This window comes from Lactuca serriola, chromosome 5 (assembly GCF_051521515.1).
Source record: "Lactuca serriola cultivar US96UC23 chromosome 5, Lser_US96UC23_V15, whole genome shotgun sequence".
Classification (NCBI taxonomy): domain Eukaryota; kingdom Viridiplantae; phylum Streptophyta; class Magnoliopsida; order Asterales; family Asteraceae; genus Lactuca; species Lactuca serriola.
The window spans coordinates 38943878-38971514 of NC_136412.1; the positions used below are offsets into that span (position 1 = coordinate 38943878).

General features: G+C 38.6%; 2 protein-coding genes across 3 annotated transcripts; both read right to left on the bottom strand.

Annotated features, from left to right (window-relative positions):
• Positions 1–1185: 1185 nt before the first annotated feature.
• LOC145052331 (1-deoxy-D-xylulose 5-phosphate reductoisomerase, chloroplastic-like) lies at positions 1186–3941 on the bottom strand. The gene is made up of 11 exons (XM_079000136.1): positions 3707–3941; positions 3402–3583; positions 3197–3283; positions 2917–3105; positions 2636–2785; positions 2479–2546; positions 2276–2387; positions 2097–2201; positions 1869–1990; positions 1637–1783; positions 1186–1476 (listed from the first exon to the last, which is right to left on the bottom strand). The coding sequence occupies exons 1-11, from the start codon at positions 3795–3797 to the stop codon at positions 1302–1304; spliced, it is 1428 nt and encodes a 475-aa protein (XP_078856262.1). The 5' UTR covers positions 3798–3941; the 3' UTR covers positions 1186–1301.
• A 21697-nt stretch (positions 3942–25638) lies between these two features.
• On the bottom strand, positions 25639–26984 carry LOC145052332 (CASP-like protein 4A3). 2 transcript variants are annotated; one of them, XM_079000139.1, is made up of 3 exons: positions 26338–26984; positions 26070–26205; positions 25639–25949 (listed from the first exon to the last, which is right to left on the bottom strand). In XM_079000139.1, the coding sequence occupies exons 1-3, from the start codon at positions 26895–26897 to the stop codon at positions 25875–25877; spliced, it is 771 nt and encodes a 256-aa protein (XP_078856265.1). In that variant the 5' UTR covers positions 26898–26984; the 3' UTR covers positions 25639–25874. The 2 variants fall into 2 exon arrangements, with proteins under 2 accessions (XP_078856265.1, XP_078856263.1); XM_079000137.1 differs by having other exon boundaries at positions 25639–25986; positions 26338–26982.
• Between the last annotated feature and the right edge of the window lie 653 nt (positions 26985–27637).

The following is a 27637-nucleotide window of genomic DNA, read 5'->3' on the forward strand; positions in this document are numbered from 1 at the left end:
GATATTTTTTAGTTATATAAAATTATAATCATTGATTTAAATAAATGTGTCACCTTATAATCCGTATTAAAGTGAGAAATGCAAAATTTAAAATGTAGAATCAATAGGTGTTTACAAAGGATATATTAATTAAGAGACTTATAAGATAACACATGATTAAAAAAATAAACCTATTATTTTATTATAATAGAAAGATTAACCATGTCTATCTGAATACTAATGTTGCTTGTTGCGGCCTATTCTCCCGCATATTTTATACTCCCTCCGTCCTAAAATTATTGTCCATAGACAAAAAAACACACAGATTAAGGAAGCATTAATTACCATTAACTTATACAATAAAATAACAGTTTTGTCCTTACTTTGCATTTAATGTTCCATTAAATGCTTAATTAGTTAAGTAATAATGAGTGAGTATTTTGGTAAAAATGTTATTTATTTTTAGAAGTGGACTATTATTTTGAGATAAACCAAAAAGAAAAAATGATTATAATTTTGGAACGAGTATTAGTTATAATTGATTTTCTCAATTTAATTCCAAATTAGCAGCCCATAATAGTTTTTGTTTTTGGCCCAATAAGGATTCTTCCAGCCATTTACACAGCCTATAAATCGCTTTTTTTCTCTACCCAATATTATTATTTCATAGCTTTCAAACATGAACTTCAGTTTTTGGATCGAGGTATAAGCTTTTTTTTAACAAAGTGAAGATGTGAGATCTTTTGTCTCATTATTTTGTAGGAGAGAGATGTTTGCAATCATCTACACTCAATGGAACTTCATCGTGGATTGAACTAGAGTATCAGGTTCTTGTCCTGTCTATTGTTAGACTTCTAAAGATTTTCCGGCTTTGAAAGTCTTGGGAGTCTTGAGATTTTCCACTTTATATCAGTATGTTCTTTTGTTCTTTGTGTTGATTTCTTGTGTTCCAAGCATTATCATATTTAGCATTGGTGTTCTTTGTGGGTGTTTGCATTTGATCATATTCTATAACTTATCGGGACGCAAAACGACTTTAATAAATATTAACAAAATGATTTATTGATACGATTATATGTAGGTGTATTAATAAGTTATTAACAAATCCTTTTATTGAATGCGTGTTTTTTTTCAATGACCTCAATTTGAAATTGTAATTTGTAAGTGACAAAATTTTACATGCCATTACTTGTATAATTGCGAGTATTAAAAAAGTGTTGGCCTTTTTATAATTTTAAATTTATTACACCCTTCCCCATTAAAACATTACAAGGGATTCCATTCATATCCCATGTAAACATTGCAACATCATATCTATTTACTCATACAACACCCACAGGGGTCGGCGATGTCGACGTCGGTTTCACACTGGCAGCATATTCCCGGGCCCACAGATCATAATGTATGATTTCCTCTAAGGAAGGCGCCGTCACCAATTCCTCTTGATGCTTCTCACATGTTAGCTCCACAACCTTAAATATATCCAAGTAACTAATCCTGTATAAACAACAATCACCTACTTTAGCAGGAACTAACATATCAGTATCAGTAACAGTGACAGTATGACAGTAACAGTAACAATAACAGTGACACTAAGTAACAATAACAGTGACAGTGACGGGACTGTCAGTGACAGTGACAGTTACTAAAAACGTACTTTTCATCGATGAACATCTCAACGGCTTTCTCGTTAGCGGCACTAAGAACTCCGGTCATCGTGCCGCCAGCTCGCCCGGCCGCATAAGCCAAATCCATCGATGGGTATTTGACATTATCCGGAGCTTTGAATGTAAGTGATCCCAACCTGCATCACAGTTATACTTTCCATAATTAGAAAAAACATTCCTTCCATTTATAGAAAGTTTAATAAAGCAAAACAATATACATACTTGCAAAGATCAAGGCGGGGCCATGTGACTTCAGAGCAGGGTATTCTATCGGGCCAAGATAATGTGTAAAGAATCGGTATACGCATGTCGGGCCAACCTAATTGTGCTAGAACCGACGAGTCCTGTAAAAAATATACAAAATAGAAATGATTTGATTTTCGGATAATACCCTTACTTTTTTTAATCTTTCTATATATGGAAAGATAAGTGGAGTTATAGGAATTGGACCTGTGTCTCGACCATTGAGTGAATGATAGATTGAGGGTGAATAACAATTTCGATATTATCATAGTCTGAGCCGTATAGATAGTGAGCTTCAATAACTTCGAGACCCTGTTAAATATATAGCTTACCAGATTAAGTCATGTATACATTAAGTCGATAAAAAAGAAGAGAAATATTATTACCTTGTTGAAAAGTGTAGCTGAATCCACGGTGATTTTTTTCCCCATGCTCCAGTTAGGATGCTTTAACGCATCGGCTACTTTTACATCTTTTAGTTTTTCAACTGGCCAATCCCTATAAATATAACAACTTTTATTTTATTTTTTTCCTTTTTTACCCCTCGGAATACTTACTTATTTTTCTCTAATCGAAAGAATTACAATACCTAAAAGCACCTCCAGATGCAGTTAAGATTATACGCCTTAGAGCACCTTCAGGGAAGCCTTGAATACACTGAAATATAAAACATGCTTATTGACTAAATGATGTCTTTCACAATCAACTACTACTTTTTTTTTTTTTTTTTTTTCTTTTTGTATTACCTGAAAGATAGCAGAATGTTCTGAATCTGCAGGAAGAATCTTTACGTTATGTTTATGTGCAAGAGGAAGGACAAATGGGCCTCCGGCAATTAGGGTTTCTTTATTAGCTAAAGCTATGTTTTTTCCTGCTTCAATGGCAGCAACTGTGGGCTATTACGAAAGAAAAAGAATCATCGCATGAAAACATTTCATAAAGCAAAAAGCTTTAATGGATTACGAAAAGAATTCTAGAAGAAAACACGATGAAAACAGATATTCAAATGGAAGAAGTAAAGATTTACCGTTAAACCAGCACAACCAACTATGCCGGTGACTACGGTCACACAATCAGGATGACGGGCAACCTCAATCACACCTTGCTCTCCGGGAATAATTTCGGGCATGTAATCAGCATCAGCTAAAGCTTCTTTGAGTTCTTCAACCAAAGATTCGTTTCTAATTGAAACTAATTGAGGTTTGAATGTCTTCACCTACATGATGAATCCACAAAGCTTAATTGAATAAAACACGATTCGGTAACCATGAAATAGAGATTAAAGACTAGGGTTACACCATAATTACCTGTTCAGCGAGAAGCGTCACGTTTGAGCCGGCAGCAAGTGCCACAACTCTAAATTTATCGGGGTTTTCAGCAACAATATCAAGTGTCTACAAATATAGAACTTGAAATGATCAATTCTTGTTACAGTACTATGCAAATTAAAGCTAGAAATCATCAAATTATGTGCATCTTTTCAACACCCGCCAAGTGTTTGATAAAATTCACCTGAGTACCAATCGAACCAGTAGATCCCACAATTGAGATAGGTTTAGGGCCGTTCCAATTCTTAGTCCCCGGGTCCACAAGAGCCGTCCCTGGCCACGCCGGTGGTGGCGAAGGCTGCGCTGAACATCGAACCCCCTTTCCAATTACTACCTTAACATCTTTTCTCTTAAACGAAAACCCGCCTAAAATGAACCCAAATTCTCAAATTAACAATAAAGAATCGAATTTACATCAATTTGACATACTGCTTGCTTGAATTATCAAATCATGAAATGAAATAATTATTGAGTTGGTAGAACACATACCTTGGAGCTTGAGAAGGTGGGTTTGGGATATGGAGGTGTCGGAGAAAGCGATTACTTTGGATTGCAATGGAGATAGAAAATTCAAAGACATTTTTGTATGAATTCTTTCGAATTCAGTAGATTATGAACTTAACAAAAGCTTGATACACAAAAATTTCGGATTAGAAAGTGAGAGATTAAGCTAGTGCGTAGAGGTATTTCGAGAAACGCATACTATACAGGGGAAAACTGGTTCTGTTTATGGGGAGAGGGTGGGGAGTCTACTATTCATGGACGAAATTTTTTGATAAGATTAAATAATCGTAAATGGATTGTAGCTAACAATAATTGGGAAGTATTCAGTCTACTAAATTCGGATTAAAGAATAAGTGTACGCAATTTAATTTTTTTTATTAAACAATGAGTGTTGTTGTAGCATTTAATATGAAATTGATTATTTAGAATCAATTATTTAACTCAGATATAATCAAATAAACAAAATTATCATCTTCACGCTTAAACCAAAATGAGTTCCAAATTCACACATTAAAGACTTCTATGGATGTTGGATGGCAAGTGATTCTTACACATTTTATATATTGGATCTTTGACAGTTTACTATTTATAATTTTAATAATTTGATGAAACCGATTATTAATATTTTAGTGGTAAAATAATCAAAATTAATCATTACCAAGTTATTGTTGTTATACGGTAATAATCAATTGTATAATGTTTGAAGAAACGTATTATAGTTATTTTAACACGAAAATAACCAAATTTCAAGAAAAAACTTTTCAAATATATGATATTCCTAGATGTATATTTGAATAACAATGAGATATCTTTTCAAATTTATATGTATTTACAGGTAATATTATTTTTCATGCCTTAAAATACTTGATCAATTTTTTTTCTTCACAAAATGACATTCGAAACTGGGTTTAACAACAATTTTTTTATTTAGTGAGTGGGTAATAAACTAATAATATCAGGAAACGAAAATTAAACTGAATACCATTTGGTTTAAGAAAATAAAAGAAGCATATTTGGCGTAGGAGGCTAGACAAGATGCTCATTTTGGACTATTATGGAGATTTATAGTTAACTTAATTACACCATAAAATAGAATAGCCGGCTCATGATTAATTTGATGTATAAATGTATATAAGTTAATATTTGGCGAAGGGTCCAATTGGACGGTTTCTTAACGAATCAAACATAAAATAGATTCTCTTGAAGGCATTTACATTATACATATACCACTTGGAGACTAATCTTCATTAGCATGAGCATATACACTAATACACATATACATATACATATACATGTACTAACATATACATACACGTACTAAAACTACTTGTTTATGTTGCTATATGTAACCAAATTCTTCCACATAGGAGTTATTCGGTTACTTTCATCCAAATACAAAGTTACTAGACAAAGATTATTTTTCCATGTATTTGGTTACTTAAAGATTTTAGCATCATTTTAAGATTCTTGTTAAAAATTCTAGTCTTAGTTTTTTTATTCTTATTCATATATTCAATTCTATTATGATCATCCTCCCCCATCGATTATATATAACCCATCTCTACCTTCTGGTATAGTCGATTTTAATATATATATATATATATATATATATATATATATATATATATATATATATATATATATATATATATATATATATGAAAAAGTTCAAGAACCATAATTATTGGTTTTTCAAGGAACCAAATCTTTTTTTCAATTTCTAGAGCTTATTCTTTATCGAAAAAAATCTAAAAATATCTAAATTCATATATTAACATTGTGAATGTGAAAAATATTTTTCAGATTCACCGTGTGAATCCGGATTCACGTTGTGAATTTTCAAAAATCACATTGTGAATTTGACGTAAAAAAAATTCGAATTTTATATCATTGGAAAAATGATAAAAAGTTATGAATTTCAATATTTTTAGTTTTTTTTTGATAAAAAAATAAGTTCTAAAAGTTGAAAAAAAAAATTAGTTCCTTGATTCCTTGGTTAATTGTAACGCCGAAATTTTCAAAACAAAATTTTCATTTAAATTTGCTTATCTCTTTAACACTTTTTCATAAAAATTTCATTTTTATTTAAATTACAATACATGACTCTTTTGTTCAATTCAATTGATAAACTAGGATCCTCAAAACAAACGCTTCCTCTGGTGTGTACAATCGAACCGGTGTCGTCCCATGATCCTGAGAAAACCTGAAACATATAACACAAAACACTGTAAGCACGAAACTTAGTGAGTTTCCCGAATACCACTCTAACACATATTAGCCACTCAAGGCTATAACTCTGTTAACCCTCTGGTCAGTGTATCTCAGTGGGACCCTCCAGTCCCAACTCTCTATGGACCCTCTGGCCCTAACTCTATGGACCCAAAGGTCCTAACTTTGATAACTCTGAATCATGCATATCACATATCACAATAAATCTCATAAAATAAATAACATACAAATACAATGGCACATAACTCTAAATCTAACTCTGTGGACCCTCTGGTCCTAGCTCTGTGGACCTTCCGGTCCTAACTCTGATATACACACAGCAAAAATCACATATAAATAATGCAGTGCCACACATCGCATAGATAGCATACAATAACTCTGTCACATAACTCTGTTACCACTCTAGGTAAAGTATAGTGAGAAGACTCACCTCAGATGTCTCGGTAAATCTCTGACTCGGTAGAAATATGGTCTAGCCTCCGCCTGATCACATAAAGTAAATACTCTCATTAATATAACTCTCGAGACTAGACTCAACCATCTCTTGGCACCCTCAGAAGGGTAAAAGACCATTTTACCCCTCTCTTGACACGAAGACCCCATTGTTGACCAAACCCTCAAAGTCAACAAAGTCAACGGTCAAACTTTGACCCGACTCGCCGAGTGCACTTGGGCGACTCGGCGAGTCTACGCGTGTCCACTATCCCTCTAGTCTCGCATGATACGTCGAGTCTTTCCCCTGCTCGACGGGTTACACGTGGCATGAATCGCGAGGCCACCTCGACTCAACTCGCTGAGTCCCATATGAACTCGGCGAGTTCTGCCTTGAACTCCAGCCCTCTATTTCCCTCTGACTCACCGAGTCATTCCCCCAACTCGGCAAGTTACTCACTGAGTGAACTATGGGAAAACCCAAGCTCTACTCGTCGAGTCGGCTCTTGGGACTCGGCGAGTTCATGCCACGATCAAGCTCAAATGACCTCCTAAGGTCAAATCCGTTCCTCTAACCCATAGATCTGGCCTCCTTAAGCAATATAAACACGTAAAGTCTGGATCTTGATGCCCATGCAAAGACCCAATGGGTCAATTTGAAGAAATGGCCTCAATATGTCACCCTAAGCTCATATTACCCAATGTCACCCCATAAAGATCAAGGAGTTATGGTCTCTGGACCTCTTTGGATCCAGATTCGAAGCCTCAACACAAGAAGGGACCAATTACACCATCATTCACACTCTAAATGGGCTAGAAACCCTAACTCTCAAGGATTAACACCCAAAACTGAAGAAGGATCGAATATATACCTCAATATGAAGTCCTTAGGCTCTGAAATCCACATAATAGCACCCTCTTCAGCTCCCTCTTGCCTTGGTCACCTTCTTCTTGCAAAAACACCCACACAAGGATCAAAAATGGCTTCTTCTTCCTCACAAACGCTCTAGATCGCTTAGGGTTTCACTCAGGGGTCTGGTAGCCACAATTGGTGGCTATAAGCCCCTTCAAATGGGTCTCAAACCCCGAGAATTAGGGATTCATTAAACAGCGCGGACTCGGCGAGTCCACTACTCGACTCGCCGAGTCCAGTCATTAACCCGGATGGAAATCGCGACTCTACTTGGCGAGTCTAAGCATCAACTCGCCGAGTCCCTCCAAAATAAAGAATAAATAATGTACCTGGGAATCCGGATGTTACATTAATTATGATTCTCTATTGAACCTCACCCTGTATATATATATATATATATATATATATATATATATATATACATATATATATATATATATATATATATATATATATATATATATTCATGTTCATTTGACACCATGCTAATTTTGTGATACCGTGAGACACTATCTAAAAATAATTTTGAAATGTAAAATAAAAGGAAAAATCCAAAAATTCTTTTTTTTTTTAATTATTATTTTCGTCATTTTATTTACCTATAAATAAATAAAAATTACCATTTAAATACGTGAAATATTCTTGTTAAGATTAAAATTAAAAACTTAATCTTGAAGATCGATTAGATCTTAAACAGGTAATATAAAGAACAAACAGCAAAAACACAAAAGCAGTAAACAACTCAAGAATGAATCAAACGAGTCGAATGATTATAAAACAACCCTCAGAAGAGCTAGATAAAGAACATCAACTGTAGAGGGTTAGAAGGTTTACAGGAACGATAAAGAAAGAACTTTGTAATGCTATCGTCTTCTATCAATCGTACTCTCGATCGTTAACCTAATATACATGCAAGCATATTCTTATATAGTAAACCTAACAGCTCAGGGTTGGACAGGCCCAAACCGGAGTACAAAATAATGGACTATTAAACGAGCTCAAAGACGCAACACATAAATGAATCTACTACCCAACAATCTCCCCCTTTGCGTCAATTGGAGCGAGATCTTCACTTCTTACTTGGGCCAGCAGCAGCAGGAACCTTCTTCTTTATAGTCTGAAACAGACGTGAGATAAGGGCAAGTATCGTCTGTCTGAATCGGATGTACCACTGTATCATATCATCGAAGTATTTGATATCATCTGTTGTATTCTCTTTACACCGATGGATGATCCCCAGCACATGCTTAAGACAAGCAGTGGTATAAAGATGTTTATCCGCTAAGGCAAAGAGACATTTCTGTCCTTCAGCCCTAGTGAACATGACCGAGTTTCGCCTTGGGTTAATCTTTCCCATCTTCATCTGATTGAGATCACTGGCCGAGCCAACAGGATAGATCTTCGGTTTCTTCTTGAAGACTGTGGCTATCTCCTGATCCATCAAGGCGACCTCCATGATATAGCAGACTAACATCCTTTTGAGATGGTCTATAATCGGACCATATTCAGCTTCATTCGTCAAAAGGATGTTGTGCAGAACGATCCAGTCATGGGGGTTGAGGTTCGGCAGATCTGCTAAAGATATGAGATGTTCGGTTCTTGCAGACCCTCTGATCACCCTGAACCGAACGTTGATGAATCTACCTTCGGTATATGGCTTCAAAACCCAAACATTAATGATCTTCTGAGCACTCCAAGTTTGGTACTGTGGTTGAGCGGCCTTCAGATAGAACTCGATTAACTCCCGATCAACCTCAGGATGAGGATGAGGGACTTCAAAAATGTTGGAGAAGGCGTGGAAGATAAACGCCTTTCGGGTTAAGGGCATGTCGAACTGCGAGTCGACAGAATTATAGCAGTCGAAGGAGATCACCGGTTCGAGCCATAGGATACTCGGAGTATCGATAGCCTCCTTTATCATTCTCTCTCGAGTCCAAGCAGGGAAAAGAGTCTTCCTGCTCTCGAGGAGATCATGGGCTTCTTTCTTCTTGCGTTCGGCTTCTTCAGCTTCTCGCGCCACACGAATGTTGTCATCATCAACATTGCGACTGTTTTTGCGTTTCAGCATGTCAGCAATGGTTTCTTTATCATCTTCATCTTCTTCCTCAGCTATCTTCTTTCCTTTATCCTTCACACCCGAAGCCAAAGCTTGACCTGTTGGAGGAGGTTCGGTTGTGTGAGCAGCTTTTGAGGAAGGAGGTGGTTGAGATCCGAACTCCTTATCTCTTCCTTGTTTCGGAGTGTACACGAAACTAGGCAGCCCTTCAATTTTGCTGAGAAGATCCAGGGCAGGGGCGAGTTTTTCTGCAAGGGTTCGCCTCACAGTGTGGTTCAGAATGAGATCGTGCGCTTCCAAGATGTTAGATATTGCAGAGTGTACATCCGAAACACACGTCCTTATCACTTCCCGTTCGGATCAGCGTCAAGTTGTTGTTGAGAACTTGAAAGTTGAGCACTCTTGACCTTGAGGGCAGTAGTCTTCCTTGCGAGAGCATCCATCAATGAGTTATCATAAGCAAGATCCTCCTGGAGTTTAGAGAGGCGCTCGTCGATAGATGTCCGAAGGGCAGAGTTGTCGTCACTGATTGATTGGCGAAGGGTAGCGTACGACTTCGACTCTGTTGAGATGAACGTGGCCAATTGTTGAACAATCAGTTCCAGCGTTGTCTTGGTTGCAGCGGTACTCTCCTGTAGAGATTGTAACAAGGCAGAGGCATCCGAGAATAGTTTATCGACTTTTTCGGTCGCCGCCTCACAAGCTTTCGTTGAGGCGTCAATTGCTGCAGTGGCAGAAGCGGCGGAATCATGTTGAGCCCTTGAGAAGGCATCAACAATATTCTGAAGAGCGTCTTCAGAGAGAGAGAGAGAGGATTGAGAGTTGGAAGATGAGGCAATAAGCAGATCAAACTTCTCATGCAGCTCCTTTAGGTGCTTCTTTGTAACTGGAGTGTCCTCGTCGTCGTCGCTTTGGACCTGAAACGGACTAAAGTAGACCGAATCGAAGGTCATATTTTCCCTTCCAAGGAAAGGGTTATCTCCATCAGAGGCATGACCTGGAGATGTTGGGGGTGGAGAAGCTAGGGGTGTTGTGGTATGAGTGGGTTCAGGTTGAGTGTGAGTGGGTGTAGTTTCGGGTGGTTGTTGAGTGTGGGTAGGTTCGGGTGGTGGTTGTGTTTCGGTTGTATGAAGGGGTTCGGTTACAGGTGGTGGTTCGGTTGCATTGGTATGAACCCCCATATCAGATACGTTGGTTGTAACCTTTGCAGTGGTTGTTGTTGTTGTTGTATCGGTGAAAATGGGTGGTGGTATAGGGAAAGAGGTTTGAGGAATGGTGGTAGAGGGGTTTATGGTGGGAATGGAAGTAGGGATTGTTTGAGTAGGAGAGGGAATTGGTGAGATATGGATTTCCATGTCTGGGGTAGGTGATCGGGGTGGGGTGTTGCCTCTTGGAGGGGTTTCGCCTCTTTGAGAGTCGTCCGAATCCGAACTTTCACCTTCTGATTCACTCGAAGAGGAAGCGATTATAAGCTTTCGCTTCGGTTGAGTCTTGCGCCTGTTCGGCTGCGGGGACTGTGCTGGTTGGTTTCCTCTTCCTGGGAGAAGGACCTTTAGCCCCTTTGGTCACTTGCTTCCCTTTATCTGCCTTTTTCCCTCTATGAACAGGCTTATCAGCATCATGGATGGACTTGAGCATCTCCTGTGTGAGTTCTCTCGGTCCAGACTGCTTGAACTCCTTAATAGTCCGGATGATCCTGCTGTCAGATGGAACATCGCCGTACATGGTCTTCGGAATAGAGCCAATGAAAGAGAACTTCGATGCATCTGAGACGATAATCTTCGTGGTATGAAAAGTACCGATCGAAGACATCGATGCACCGGCAACAGTGGGGACATCGAACTTATCCATCGCCCACTTGGTGATGAGAGTCCAAAACCATGCATACGACACCTCAGAATGTCGTGAAGAAGAAGAGAGGCTCTGGATGAGTTGTTGCCAGAGAACCAACCCATAGTCAAGGTTGACGCCGTTGTAGACGTCGTACATGATCGACAAGAAGAGTCGACTGGAGCCGTCTGATCCTGAGCTCCGTTCAGATAAACCCTTGAAGAGGACAGTGAACATGTCGTTCCACTGTGGCGACAAGCATGATTTTTTAAACTTCGCGACGGAGGTGAGCGCCTCCGTGTACCCCATATTGTAAAACATATTGTAGAGATGCCCAATCGGAATCGTCTTCGGATTAATCCTTGAAGGGTCAGTAGCAAACCCTAGCAATGCACCAAATCGTTGCTTTGAAATCGAGGTCTTGTGATCAGAAACCTCGAAGAAAACCCTATCGACTGCTTTATCGTAATGTGCAGTCGCATACACCTGCGATAGGAGCTCCATGGGCACAGATTCAACCCTAGAAAGTGCAGGAGCGATTGGCGAGTACTTCAGGCACTCGATGATCGGAAACATGTAGGAGTCGTACGACTGAGGGTTTAAGTCAATCACCAAACACTGTTGAGGGCGAATGGGAAGGATGTGTGAGGTTGCATGGACAGATGATGAATCTGCCATTGTTGAAGTTAGGAAGAAGAAGATGAACAGTAAGGGCTTTAGGAAATTTTTGCTCTCTTAGGAATTCGGATGCAGTAAAGAGGTAAATGGGAGAGGAGACTGCCTTTTATAGTGGGTGTTAGGAGAGAGAAAAATCTGTTCAAATCTTCTATGGAAATACGAAAAGGTTTTCCCAGAATGACAGATGCGTGACAGTTAAGGTTTGCGATGATCACGCATGAGAGAGAGTGTTAGATTCCTTGTAACACGCCGCCCAACAAGCGCCGTTTCTGAAGAAACCGTTTCAAATCCACACGCGCCTTTTGTGCCAGAGAGAAACCGCTTCATATTTGCACACGCGTCCACTACGTCAGTTAAAGAATGGGCGTTTCAAATTTGCATGCGTCCCTTTTTTACCGCCGTTTGAATTTTAATCCGTTAGACTCCCGCCTGAATCAGCAACCCTTCATCTTATCTCTAAAATGGCATCTTTTGAATAATACTCCCACGTGGATGATTTTTGACCACATCTTTATAATTAACCACCGATGCAATAAAACAGCCTGTAATTATTAGTACCAGAATTTTGGAAAATCAAAGATTTTTGTGCTAACAGTGTAAAAAAAAAAGAAATAAAGCAACTCTTTTTAGGAATAAATGTGATGTCAATAAGGACACGAAACAAATGATCCCGGGCACGAATCTCTTCCTTCAAAGTCAAGAGAGACCTTAAAGTGTTAGTGTGGTTTCCCGTTGAATAACGATCAAACACTTATTAATAAGTGTTGAAAGGTTTTTTTTTTTTTTTTTTTTAATTAGGCTCCTTAGGGCGGCTTTATCTTTGATTCAACAGTTATAATCTTGAAATAAGATAGAAAGTGAACAAAGTACTTGTGAGACCGGTGTAGTCTGTTGAACAAGTAGGTAGTGATTAATTTTAAAGTGGCTAGGAAAATATAAAATCTCAACAAAAAAAAATTAAAACTGGATCCCAAGGGAAGAAATGTTATGGTGTTTAACAATTTCATAGGAATCACACAAAATAAAAATTTGAGATTTCATCAAGATACATCCGTCAATTCTTTGGTGAAAACTTGAGCAAATTAATTGTTCACCGTCAATTCAGATTTGGTGTTGAATTTTGGGTTTCACTCAGCTCGTAGTGGCACGAAACTTAGATCATAAACACAGTTATTGTGGAACCATAAACCTCAGTGGTAATTTCTGAGAGTCTCAAGGGTTACGTTGATGAAACGAATGTAATGGAGAAATATAATGGAGATGGTGTAAGAAATTAAAGTACCTCTGCTGCGAAAACAAGGACCAAGCAGAAAACTCTTATCTCATGTGAGAAGAGAGTGAGGTAGCTCACGATTAGAATAAATGTGATAGCCTAATTGGGAAGATAAGGTTTGTTTATACCAAGTCATTAAGGCTATTATTCAGAATCCTATGAGGCTTGGGACACATATAGCAGCATGCTTCTAGGGACACTTAACTAGTCCAACAATTATATCCCCATAAACGAACGAACACACAAATATATATATATATATATATATATATATATATATATATATATATATATATATATTCTTTTTTGGAGTTTTTGATATATAAAAATAAAAAAAAAACAAGAAAGAAGAAAAAAAATAAGACGTAGAAAGAAAAAAAAAACTTTGGAAAAATTTTGTAACCGAACCCAAACGTTCGGTTGGTTTCGGTTGAGAAAAATTTTGAAAAACCGAACCCGAGTGTTCGGTTGGTTTCGGTTTTGAAAAATTTTGAAAAACCGAACCCGAGCGTTCGGTTGGTTTCGGTTTTGGAAAATTTTGAGAAACCGAACCCGAACGTTCGGTTGGTTTCGGTTTTGGAAAATTTTGAAAAACCGAACCCGAGCGTTCGGTTGGTTTCGGTTTTGAAAAATTTTGAAAAACCGAACCCGAGCGTTCGGTTGGTTTCGGTTTTGAAAAATTTTAAAAAACCGAACCAGAGCGTTCGGTTGGTTTCGGTTTTGGAAAATTTTGAGAAACCGAACCCGAGCGTTCGGTTGGTTTCGGTTTTGGAAAATTTTGAGAAACCGAACCCGAGCGTTCGGTTGGTTTCGGTTTTGGAAAATTTTGAAAAACCGAACCCGAGCGTTCGGTTGGTTTCGGTTTTGGAAAATTTTGAAAAACCGAACCCGAACCTTCGGTAGGTTTCGGTTTAGAAAATTTTTAGAGAACCAAGGAATTTAGGCTTGCAATAAGAAAATACTTTTGACAATAAGATAAACAACTTTGTACATGAAATTTACAACCAAGGAAACTACCTTTGAAGTGATGAGCGAGTCAGATGATTCAGCCGAACCCGAACGTTCGGTTGGATTCGCTTCTTACGTTTGAGATCGAGAGGTAGTGTGAGGAACTGACTCTGATTCCATCATACCTAGCCCTTGCAAAATTTTATTGAATGATGCTTCTGGAAGAGCTTTGGTGAAGACGTCAGCCAGTTGATCAGTGGTTCTTACGAAGTGAACTTCGACATTTCCATCTTCCACATGATCTTTGATGAAGTGATACCTCAGTGCTATGTGTTTGGTTTTGGAGTGTTGCACTGGGTTATGACAGATCCTAATTGCACTTTCAGAGTCACAATATAGAGGGATCTTCTTCATATTGAGTCCATAGTCTCGAAGTTGACTCTGGATCCAAATCACTTGAGAGGTGCAGGAGGCAGCTGCTATGTATTCAGCTTCGACAGTAGACAAAGACACGCACGTTTGTTTCTTCAATTGCCAGCTAACCAGCTTCCCGTCAAGGAATTGGCAGCCACCAGTGGTGCTTTTTCTGTCGAGTCCACATCCTCCAAGGTCTGCATCAGAATAGGCTTGAACGAAGAAGTCTGAGTTAGAGGGATACCATAGACCTAAGAAAGCGGTTCGCTTGAGATATTTTAGAATATTCTTCACTGCAAGCATGTGAGGTTCGCGTGGGTTTGCCTGAAATCTAGCACAGTAACACACAGAAAACATGATGTCAGGCCTGCTAGCAGTAAGATACATCAGAGAGCCTATCATTTGACGATAGAGCGTAATATCAACAGCTGGTTTGTCCAGGGATGGGGTGAGCTTGGTGCCGAATGCCATTGGGACTTTGACTTTGGAATCTCCCATCATGCCAAACTTTGCTAAGAGAGTCTTCGTGTAAGCTTCCTGATTGATAAAGATGCCTTCGGGTCCCTGTCTAATATTTAAACCAAGGAAAAAAGCTAATAGGACCCATTGAACTCATTTCAAATTTAGTCTCCATCAGCTTTCTGAATTCAGCTGTTAGGCTAGGATTCGTTGAGCCAAAGATGATATCATCGACATAAATTTGAACGATCATAAGGTGGTTACCTTCCTTTTTACAAAAGAAGGTTGGGTCAACCGAACCTTGTTTGAATTTGGACATCTTTAAGAATTTAGTTAGCGTTTCATACCAGGCTCTTGGAGCTTGTTTGAGTCTGATATGTGCATAATTAGTTAATTATTTAGTATATATTTTTATTCATTTTTAACTAGTTATGTGAATAATATGGACAAAAGGTACTTAATATTGTTTAAATTTTGTTTTCAGTCCAAAAGATATGCTTGGGAGTAAAAGGGAGCAAGGGAAAACAATTAAAGACCAAAGAGTGAAGATTGAGGAACAAAATGATACCTACTCGGCGAGTACACGCGACTACTCGACGAGTCCAATTGAATATTCCAGAAGATCACCACGTTTCCTGATCTTAGACGGATAACAACGCGACTACTCGGCGAGTTGGGTCTGCTACTCGCCGAGTACCCCCTGTTTTGAGATATCTATAAAAATCGAACCTTTATCCGAGGAGAACACACCTTTGTCGATTTTTGAAGATCCTTCTGCGATTAAGAGCACCAGAAGACGTTGAGGAACCCTAATTTTCAACCTTTTGAAGATTTGAAGCAACTAGGTTAATCATTCCACTTAAGCTTAGGATTTGATGATGTCTAATCTAGTTGAATTTGTTTCTATGTTTGTTTTTACTGCAACTATGAACTAATTTCGTTTTTGTTTCTGTTTGGGGAATACCAAGGAACTCCTATGGTTTAAATCCTTAACTTTGATTAATTGTTTATTGGTGATTCATTAAATTAAGTCTGTTAAAGAACCTTATGCATTAATCATTACTATTTTCTGTTAATTGGAAGACAATTAGGCTGCATGAACATCTCTTAGTTGTTAACCTCATATATCTATGTAAATACTAAACCACATGCTTAGAAGTAATGATTATGAAACTAAGATTAATAAGACAATAGGAAGATTAATGTGTGAGCTTGCTTGAGAAACCATCAACAAGAGGTTAATTGAATTAATAACTTAATTGACCATTACAAATCTTATTTAATCCAAATCATTAATCTAGGGAATTAATTAGTTTAAACACTTGATCACCGCTTAAATTAGTTAATTGTCTAAGGGTTAGGAGTAATGAACATGAACCTAACCATTTTAATTGGTAACCAATAACAATTAATCTATCATAAATACAAATAACCATAGGAGTGAATTGGTTGAACCTAAATAGAAACATCTTTATCAAACTTGGTGAATAGTTGTTGCTTTAGTTATTTAGTTAATTTAGTGTGCCTAAGTTTCTAGTCTTGCAAAACTAGAAGAAAACCCTTTTACTTTTATTAGTTGTTTAGTTAAAATTAGTTATTAGTTTAATTCTCCGTTCCCTGAGTTCGACACCTTACTTACTAATCTATACCACTAAAAGACAGGTTCACTGCCTTTGTGTGTTTAATTTATTAATTAAAGTAGGGATAAAACAAGTGCATTTTACACACAACAAGTTTTTGGCGCCGTTGCCGGGGAACGGTTCTAATTAATTAATCTAATTCCTAATTTTTTCGACCCTTTGTGTGAGTTTACTTGCATAAAGTTACTTTATTGCAGTTTAGTAGTCAGTAATTAGGTCTTAGTCTCTGTTTAAGTTTTAATAGTAAGTTTCTAATTTTTTTCAAAAATACACTGGTACTCGCCGAGTGTAGTCGCACCTACTCGGTGAGTAGCAGCGTAATCAGCAGTTAAAATTTCGAATTTTTTTTAGTACAATTTTTTTGTTCTTTTTACGCTCTTATTCTGTTTCTTGCAGGACTTTCATCACCAGAGGATCAAACACCCCGCTGGTAACTCCATTTGAAGATCCCGAAACCGCATTGAAAAGAAACACGGGAAAGGACGTGGAGAGTTCAAGTACACCAAAGAAATCACCCTTGTCCAATTTGAAGACTGTTTTTGGGAAAAAGAAGAGCAGCAAATCAGGAGCATCCAGCGCTTCCCTAGTAATCGACGAACCGGCTAAGGAAGATATCGATTACGAGACCGAAGAAGAAGAGGACCCGACATACGAGCACGAAACCGAATCCGAGGAAGAGTTAGCTGTCACAATGGCTAACATTGATGAAATCCCCATGGGAGAATGGAAGAAGAGGATGCGAGACGATACTGGCCCGGGACTTGTGCAACCCGCAATTCCCGCGACTGCTACTTTCGAGCTAAAGGGTCATATCCTAGCTTTACTTAAAGAAATACCCTTTTATGGAAAAGACCATGAAGACGCCTACAAACACTTGGATGAAGTCAATGATGTAGCTGATTACTTTAATGTTCCAAATGTGCCCCGCGAGACTCAGCTACTTCGTATGCTCCCGGTGACATTCAAAGGTGCTGCAAAAGACTGGCTCAAATCACTTCCCCCCGGATCAGTCACCCCCGGATCAGTCACCACCGGTTCGGGTTCGGTTTCTCAAAATTTTCTTGAACCGAAACCAACCGAACGCTCGGGTTCGGTTTTTCAAAATTTTCTTGAACCGAAACCAACCGAACGCTCGGGTTCGGTTTTTCAAAATTTTCTTGAACTGAAACCAACCGAACGCTCGGGTTCGGTTTTTCAAAATTTTCTTGAACCGAAACCAACCGAACGCTCGGGTTCGGTTTTTCAAATTTTTCCCAACCGAAACCAACCGAACGTTCGGGTTCAGTTTTTCAAAGTTTTCCAAAGTTTTTTTTTACTCTTTCCTAGTCTTATTTTCTTTGCTTACTTTTTATCTTTTAATTTTTTTTTCTTTTTATTTTTTTTATTATCTATTTCAAAAACTCCAAAAATATTTTTCTCTTTTAATTTTATTTGTGCTCGTTCGTTTATGGGGATATAATTGTTGGATTACTTAAGTGTCCCTAGAAGCATGCTGTTGTATGTGTCCCAAGCCTCATAAGATTTTGAATAATAGCCTTCATGACCTGGTATAAACAAACCTTGTCTTCCCAATAAGGCTACCACATTTATTCTAATCGTGAGCTACCTCACTCTCTTCTCACATGAGTTAAGAGTTTTCTGCTTGGTCCTTCTTTTTGCAGCTGAGGTACTTTATTTTCTTACACCATCTCCATTACATTTCTCCATTACATTCGTTTCATCAACGTAACCCTTGAGACTCTCAGAAATTACCACTGAGGTTTATGGTTACACAACAACTATGTTTATGATCTTAGTTTCGTGCTACTACGAGCTGAGTAAAACCCAAAATTCAACACCAAATTTGAATTGACGGTGAACAATTAATTTGCTCAAGTTTTCACCAAAGAATTGACGGATGTACCCTCATGAAATCTCAAATTTTATTTTGTGTGATTCCTATGAAATTGTTAAACACCATAACATTTCTTCCCTTGGGATCCAGTTTTTAATTTTTTTTGAGATTTTCTATCTTCCAAGCCAATTTCAAATTAATTCCTACCTACTTGTTCAACAGACTACACCGGTCTCACAAGTACTTTGATCACTTTCTTTCTTATTTCAAGATTAGAATTGTTGCATCAAAGCGAAAGCCACCCTGAAGTAGCCTAATTAAAAGAAGCCTGTCAACATTTATTAATAAGTGTTTGATCGTAATTCAATGGGAATCCACATTAACACTTTAAGGTCTCTCTTGACCTTGAAGGAAGAGATTCGTGCCCGGGGTCATTTGTTTCGTGTCATTATTGACATCACATTTATTCCTACAAAGAGTTGCTTTATTTCTTTTGTTTTTACACTCTTAGCACAAAAATCCTTGATTTTCCAAAAATCTGGTTCTAATAATTTCAGGCTGATTTATTGCACTGGTGGTTAATTATTAAGACGTGATCAACAATCATCCACGTGGGCAATTTATTCAAAAGATGCGATTCAAAAGATAAGACGAAGGGTTGCTGACTCAGGCGGGAAACAAAAGGATTGAATTTCAACCGGTGGTAAAAAAGGGCGCATGTGAATTTGAAACGCCCACTCTTTTACTGACATAATGGACGCGTGTGCGAATTTCAAGCGATTCCTCTCTGGCACTTAAAGGCGCGTGAGGATTTGAAACGGTTTGTTCTGAAACGGCGCTTGTTGGGCAGCGTGTTCCTAGGAATCTGACACTCTCTCTCCTACGTGATCATCGCATGCCTTAACTGTCACGCATCTGTCATTCCGGGAAACCTTTTCGTATTTCCATAGAAGATTTGAACAAATTTTTCTCTCTCCTTACAATCACTATAAAAGGCAGTCTCCATTCCCATTTACCTCTTTACTGCATCCGGATTTCCAAGAGAGCAAAAATTTCCCTAAAGCTTTCCTGTTCATCTTCTTCTTCCTACCTTTAACAATGGCAAAATCATCATCCGTCCATGCCACCTCACACATCCTTCCCATTCGTCCTCAACAGTGCTTGGTGATTGACCTAACACCTCAGGCGTATGATTCTTACATGTTTCCGATCATTGAGTGCCTGAAGTACTCACAAATAGCTCCTGCACTATCTCGGGTTAAGTCTGTGCCCATGGTGCTCCTATCGCAGGTGTATGCGACTGCTCATTACGATAAAGCAGTCGACAGGGTGTTCTTCGAGGTGTCTGATCACAAGACCTCGATTTCAAGGCAACGATTTGGTATACTGCTAGGGTTTGCTGCTGACCCTTCAAGAATCAATCCGGAGACGATTCCGGTGGGCCATCTTTACAATATGTTTTACAATATGGGGTATACGGAGGCGCTCACCTCCGTCGCAAAGTTCAAGAAATCCTGCTTGCCGCCGCAGTGGAACGGCATGTTCACAGTCCTCTTCAAGGGCTTATCTGAACGGAGCTCAGGATCCGATGGTTCTAGTCGACTGTTCTTGTCGATTATGTATGGCGTCTACAACGGAGTCAATCTTGACTATGGGTTTGTTCTCTGGCAACAACTCATCCAAAGCCTCTCTTCCTCTTCACGACATTCTGAGGTGTCGTATGCCTGGTTCTGGACTCTCATCACAAAGTGGGCAATGGATAAGTTCGACGTTCCCACTACTGCTGGTGCATCGATGTCTTCGGTTGGTACTTTTAATACCACGAAGATCATCGTCTCCGATGCATCCAAGTTTTCTTTCATTGGCTCTATTCCGGAGAAAATGTACGGCGATGTTCCTTCTGACAGCAGGATCATCAGGACGATTAAGGAGTTCAAACAGTCAGGACCGAGGGAACTCACACAGGAAATGCTCAGGTCCATCCATGATGCTGACAAACCTGTTCATAGGGGTAAAAAGGCGGATAAAGGGAAGCAAGTGACCAAAGCGGCTAAAGGTCCTTCTCCCAGGAAGAGGAAACCAACCAAACCTGCAACATCCCCGCAGCCGAAGAGAAGGAAGACTCAACCGAAGCGAAAGCTTCTCATCCCTTCCTCTTCGAGTGACTCAGAAGGCGAGAGTTCGGATTCGGACGGCTCTCAACGAGGCGAAACCCCTCCAAGAGGCAACACCCCACCCCGATCTCCTACCCCAGACATGGAAATCCATAATTCACCCATTCCTTCACCCACTCAAACAATCCCTACTTCCATTCCCACTATAACCCCCACTACCACTATTCCTCCAACATCTTTCCCTATACCACCACCCATTTTCACACCTGTAACCGAAACACCACCTGTAACCGAAACCCCACTTGTAACCGAACCACCTCAAACCGACACCCAGCATACAACCGAACCTACCCACACGCAACCACCACCCGAAACTACCCCAACCAACACTCAACCTGAACCTACAAAAACCACCACACCCCCAGCTTCACCACCCCCACCATCTCCAGATCATGCCTCTGATGGAGATAACCCATTTCTTGGCGGTGAAAACATGACCTTCGATTCGGTCTACTTTAGTCCGTTTCAGGTTCAAATTGACGATGAGGACGATGCTCCAGTAACAAAGAAGCATCTAAAGGAGCTAAACGAGAAGGTTGACTTACTTCTTGCGTCATCCACCAACTCTCAGTCCTCTCTATCTGAAGCCGCACTTCAGAAGATTGTTGATGCCTTCTCCAGGGCTCAGCATGATTCGGTAGCTTTAGCCACAGCCGCCATAGACGCCTCCACAAAAGCCTGTGAGGCGGCGACCGCAAAAGTCGATAAACTATTCTCAGACGCCTCTTCCCTGTTGAAGTCCTTACAGGAGAGCGCTAATGCCACCAAGACAACTTTGGAACCAATCGTTTAGCAATTGGCAAAGTTCGTCTCAACGGAGTTACAGTCATTCGCTAACCTTCGCCAATCCATTAGCGATGACAACTCGGCCCTTCGTGCCTCCATTGATGAGCGCCTCGCTAAGCTTCAAGAGGATCTCGCAGCTGAAAACTCATTAATGGACGTTCTGGCAAGCAAAACCACCGCCCTCAAGGTCAAGAGCACTCAGCTTTCGAACTCACAGCAACAGCTTGAAGCTCTTCGATCCGAACGGGAGGTCATAAAAACATGTGTTTCGGATGTACATGCTGCCCTATCTAACATCCTAGAAGCACACGATCCGATTCTCAATCATTCGGTGAGGCGAACCCTTGCTGAAAAACTTTCTCCCGCCATGGACCTTCTCAGCAAAATCGAAGGCTTACCTAGTTTCGTGTCCAATCCAAAACAAGGGGGAGAAGGGAAGAACTTCGGATCGAAACCACCTCCTTCCTCCAAAGCTACTCACACAACCGAACCACCTCCGACTGGTCAAACTTCGGGTTCGGGTGTGAAGGATAAAGGGAAGAACATAGCTGAGGAAGAAGATGAAGATGAAGATAAAGAAACCATTGCGGACATGTTGAAACGTAAAAACAGTCGCAATGTTGATGATGATATCAATCGTGTGGCGCGAGAGGCTGAAGAAGCCGAACGCAAGAAGAAAGAAGTCCACGATCTCCTTGAGAGCAGGAAGACTCTCTTCCCTGCCTGGACTCGGGAGCGAATGATTAAGGAGGCCATAGATACTCCTAGCATCCTATGGCTCGAGCCAGTGATCTCCTTCGACTGCTATAACTCTTTCGATTCGCAGTTCGACATGTCGTTGACTCGAAAGGCGTTTGTCTTCCACGCCTTCTCCAATATTTTTGAAGTCCCTCATTTGAACCCTGAGGTTGATAGGGAGCTGATCGAATTCTATCTGAAGGCTGCTCGTCCTCAGTATCAAACATGGAGCGCCCAGAAGATAGTGAATGTTCGGGTATTGAAGCCTTATACCGAAGGAAGATTCATCAATGTTCGGTTCAAGGTGATTCGAGGGTCTGCAAGAACTAAACATCTTATATCCCTGGCAGATCTACCGAACCTAAATCCTCATGATTGGATCGTTTTGCATAACATCCTCTTGACGAATGAAGCTGAATATGGTCCGATTATAGACCATCTCAAAAGGATGTTAGTCTGTTACATCATGGAGGTAGCCCTAATGGATCAGGAGGTAGCCACTGTCTTCAAGAAGAAACCGAAGATAGCTCCTGTGGGATTGGCCAGTGATCTCAATCAAATGAAAATGGGCAAGATCGACCCGAGACGCAATTCGGTCATGTTCACTAGAGCAGAAGGACAGAAATGTCTCTTTGCTTTAGCTGACAAACATCTTTACACCACTGCTTGTCTAGAGCACGTGTTGTCGATCATCCGAAGGTGTAAAGAGAATGCAGCGGATGATGTTAAATACTTCAACGATATGATCCAATGGTACATCAGGTTTAGACAGACGATACTGGCTCTTATCTCGCGTCTGTTTAATACCGTGAAGAAGAAAGTACCTGCCACCGTTGCTGGCCCAAGTAACAAGTGAAGATCTCGCTCCAATTGACGCAAAGGGGGAGATTGTTGGGTTAAAGATTCGTTTGAAGATTGCGTCATTGGGCTCGACTGTTAGTCCATTTATTTTGTACTCCGGTTTGGGCCTGTCCAACCGAGAGTCTGTTAGGTTTATTATATAAGTATATGCTTGCATGCATAATTAGGTTAACGATCTAGATTACAAGATAGAGAATTACGATAGCTTTGATTTTCTTTATCGTTCCTTGTAAACCTTCCAACCCTCTACAGTTGATGTTCTTGATCGAGCTCTTCTGAGGGTTTAAGTTTAATCATTCGACTCGTTTGATTCATTCTTGACTTGTTCTTTGTTTTCGTGTTCTTGCTGTTTAATATTTATTTACCTGTTTAAGATCTAATCGATCTTCAAGATTAAGTTTTAATCTCATCACAAAGATTTGATTTACTAACCAACGAAGAAAGCTCCACCGTTAACTTCAGACGTTTGACCAATACATCAAACTCTGCAATTTGTTGATCGCTCCATCACTTGTCAAAGCTAGTATGTTTCTCAAGATTTGAATTTCTTTGAAGATCAATCATTGTTTTAATCTCCTTCAACGACTGATCAATAACATTTGCAAGAGTCTTGTTTACAAAATACATACCATCATCAACATCAGTCACTAAGCTTCACATGTCCCTGTCCATCGCCATTGAAACCACCACCACTAGCAAGAAGGTTGTTGAGTTTGTTACGGTTGTCGCGATTGTTCGTTTCCTCCTCGCTTGCATTCAATAATCGAGGTAGGATGTAATGCATTTTGCTTATTTGCTCACTTTCTATCATAACTACCTTCCCTTATTATATTTATTTAAGGGCTTAGGTCATTTTTGGTCACTTAACTTTTGATTTTGTGCTTATTTGGTCACTTAACTCTTTTTATGTTTTAAAAGGTCATCAAACTTTTGGCTTTAAAATTATGCTCATTTAGTCACTAAACTTTTAAATTTTTTTAAAAGTTTAGTGACTAAATGAGCATAATTTTAAAAGTTAGGTGACTAAATGAGCACAAATCTAAAAGTTAAGTGACTAAATGTGACCAAACCAAAAGTTAAGTGACTAAATGAGCACAAAGTCAAAAGTTTGATGACCTTTTAAAACTTAAAAATAGTTAAGTGACCAAATGAGCTCAAAACAAAAAGTTAAGTGACCAAAAATGACCTAAACCTTTTATTTAACTAATATAAGTTATCAGTATAATTTAATTAGTTAATAATAACATCGCCAAGGCTCACTTACCAAATTTATCATCCGATCAAAATAAAAAATAATTTATATTGATGATAATTATCAACAACTTTTTGAACAACCACACACAAACGATATTAATGAATAATCATATGTTGTATTAATCCGACAAGCTAAGACCACAAAATGTTTGACTAAGATTTCATTCTAGCCAAAACAATTGAAGATACAATATCTCTATCACGTTAGTATTAAACAAATTGGACATGCAATGATGCAAATCAATATTAACAGTCCAATCGGAATTCATTTCTACTATTTATTTCTGTTAATTAAAAGATAGTTACACAATTCGTCCTTACAATTTAGATAAAATGCTGAATATTTTTTATTTATAGTTTTTAGCAAAAAAATTTCCGGTAATACGATATATCCAAACCCGAACTAATACCTGAATTTAATAGACTTCGGTTATGACTTATTTTTTATTTGAAAAAACTCAAATTAAGCCTTTTTTTATCATGATTACATAAATTTCGTTATGTTTTTATGGGCAACATGGTTCATTCCCCCAAAACACAAAGACAATTTAATTAATTTACTCATTAAAACTGTAATATATAAAATATAATAAATACGATAGTTATTTCAAGTTTATATATATATATATATATATATATATATATATATATATATATATATATATATATATATATATATATATTCAAAGTTAATGTAAATTGAATTTTTTTTGGAATAACGATAAAATGATAGTGTCGTTATTGGTTGAAAGAGTTAGGTATGTGACAATATATTTTGGAAAATTTTGTACCCGTCAAAATGTTTTGTATACCCCAATATGAGTGTAATAGTGTTTGTGTATCCCCATGATATGACAATTTATGTGAGTGAGGGGTACATATAATAACATCCTATATTTATTTATTAGTGGACAGAGTTTAGAAGTAAACTATTTGATTTATTATTAAGGCTGGTGGATGCGATCATCACTATAATACATATTTGGTATGTCATAATACATATTTGGTATGTCATGTCATTTTCCTCTCACCCAATAAACCTAATAGTTTCATGCCACATATTACATCCACCACAGTATATATTTTTATGCATAAAACACTACATTTGAGGGATGTGCCTTTTTTCCCATGCGGTAGAGTTGTAACACGCAAGATGTATACCACACTTTTGTTTGGGGGTCGATGCGGTGTTTAACACACACCGCACTATACCCTAGTGTGCGATACACTGCATACCACATGGTCTAAGTGCACACCGCATGGTCTAAGTTGATTGACAATATATAAGTCATCCAAAACAAAGTTGTTCATATTATCATGATCTATAATGCTAGGTTGAAACCCACACACAGTTTTAATCAAATTAACTAGCATAAATACTGAATTAAAGAGACAAAATGTTAAATAGTGGTCGATTTTATTTGACCCAATAAACCGAATTGTTTACAAACTTCAAAAGAAAAAAAAATGTTCTCTTCATCCCTCTATTAATTAATCTGTACAATTTACAAACTCTTTACAATTGATCTGTTTAACCTCCATTATCAGAGATCAAATATAGCTTTGATCACACAGATTATAACCAGATATGAGAGAGCTAATCGCAAAACAAACAAAAGCCAAAATAGACATCACTACAGATGCAGAAGCCTTCTTGGTGAACTCATCTTTCCCCCAATTTGATGCCCAGTCATCGATCCTTGTAGCTGCTGAAGATGATGATGAAATCAACAGATACGCCAATATCTGTCCCAAATCAGTACTTTTTAGAAAAGTTAACTTTGCAATGAGTTATAATGGATGAATACTTATTGGTTTATAGCACTTACCTGATCTATAAAGAACTCGGAATGAAAACGAAGAAGATATGTGACAATATGTCTTTCGTAGATTAAATGGCATGTCATATCAATGGCTTCAAATGCTGCATATGTGAAAGCGATAGCATTCACTGCTACCAAGTACCTATGCAATCAAACGAAGGAAGTTCAAAGATCACTATGAATAAGGAAATAAAAATCATCAACTGTTTGACTCAACGTTGACCCAACAATTGGTTACAATTCGAGCTAATTTGGAATTGAAATCAGATCATACCTGTACTCTTTGTATCGATCAAAGGAATCACCACTCCATCCTTGAGTTTTATCGGAAGCCATCACGGAAAAAGCAATCAAGCTTAAAATCACTTCACATACTCTACATCCTAAAGCTGCTCTTTCAATTGCCACTTCGCTCCTTGACTTCCTGACAATCGACATTACCGGCAATCTTGTTTTCTTATTTCCTCCATTACCGGGAGGTATTCCGCCATCTTCAACACCGCGAGGCCCTGCTTTAGTATTTCCGCCGGTCAACACATCCTCCTTCACTGACCGGTTATACGATATGGCAGGGGATTGAGATTTTGCAAGCGGCGAGACATTGATGGTATGAGAAGATTTTTGGCTGTTGGAAAGCGGAGATCTGAAGGGGTTTTGTAGCTTGTCAACAGCGACGATGGCTGTAGAAGCGGATGAGGAGAAGTCGTCGGAGCGGAGAGGTGAGTCGGCGCGGAGAGGGGAGTGGAACTCATCGAGTTGGGAATCGGTGTCGGAGATTGATCGGTGACTGGTGGCCGAGCTGTGGTGGCGATGATGACTTTTAAGGAAATCCATGGCAAATAATTTCAGGACCTCCCTGTGAATTATTAGGGGGAGATGTTATTTTACGTAATCAAGGAAGTTATCAAAACGTGTCACGATGAAAGGAAAACCTTTAAATATGGCAAAAATCATTCTTAAATATAATGTAAATCGATTTTATTTATTTTTTATTTTTATCTTGATTACATTATAATTTATAGATCGGGTTAATCTAATCTAAAATGACATTTTCCGAATAAATGTTGATATCTGACATAATACCATATAACAATTTCTTAAACTTCCCCTGCTGCAATAACGTCCGAATAATGTTGGTCGACCTTCCTTTTCTGTTCTTCAAAGCTATCAGCATTACAGTTCATCCAATCGGACCTCAAAGTATGGACCACTAATTTCTAGGCCCAATTGGGACCTTTTATCCTTGTCCGTTAACCTTCATTCAAGGAGTTTGCACCCATTTCGTAAGCTAATATATGTTTCTTTCTTTCTGTGGAGAGCAAACTTAGGCAGGTGGGAGTAGTACTTGGGCACTCCACGAACACCAAGCGAGACCTCTCGGTATACCGAATTCGGATCGGTAACTCGGCAAGGGTTAACCGTCGAGAGGGAGTTTTTTTTAACCGATTTATTATTTAAATCTCTTTTTCAAAAATTACCTTTTTTCCAAAAAATACTCAATTTCAAAAATATAACCTTTTTTTTTTCAAAATTTCAACTTTTAAACACTCAATCTTCAACTATAAATACCCTCA

Coding starts and splice junctions, on each gene's coding strand:
- LOC145052332 (XM_079000137.1), bottom strand. CDS start 26,897: ATGGATTTCCTTAAAAGTCATCATCGCCACCACAGCTCGGCCACCAGT. Junction 26,206..26,337: donor GATCGATACAAAGAGTACAG/GTATGATCTGAT, acceptor TTGATTGCATAG/GTACTTGGTAGCAGTGAATG. Junction 25,987..26,069: donor CCGAGTTCTTTATAGATCAG/GTAAGTGCTATA, acceptor GATTTGGGACAG/ATATTGGCGTATCTGTTGAT.
- LOC145052331 (XM_079000136.1), bottom strand. CDS start 3,797: ATGTCTTTGAATTTTCTATCTCCATTGCAATCCAAAGTAATCGCTTTC. Junction 3,106..3,196: donor TGACGCTTCTCGCTGAACAG/GTAATTATGGTG, acceptor TTCATCATGTAG/GTGAAGACATTCAAACCTCA. Junction 2,786..2,916: donor TTGGTTGTGCTGGTTTAACG/GTAAATCTTTAC, acceptor CTTTCGTAATAG/CCCACAGTTGCTGCCATTGA.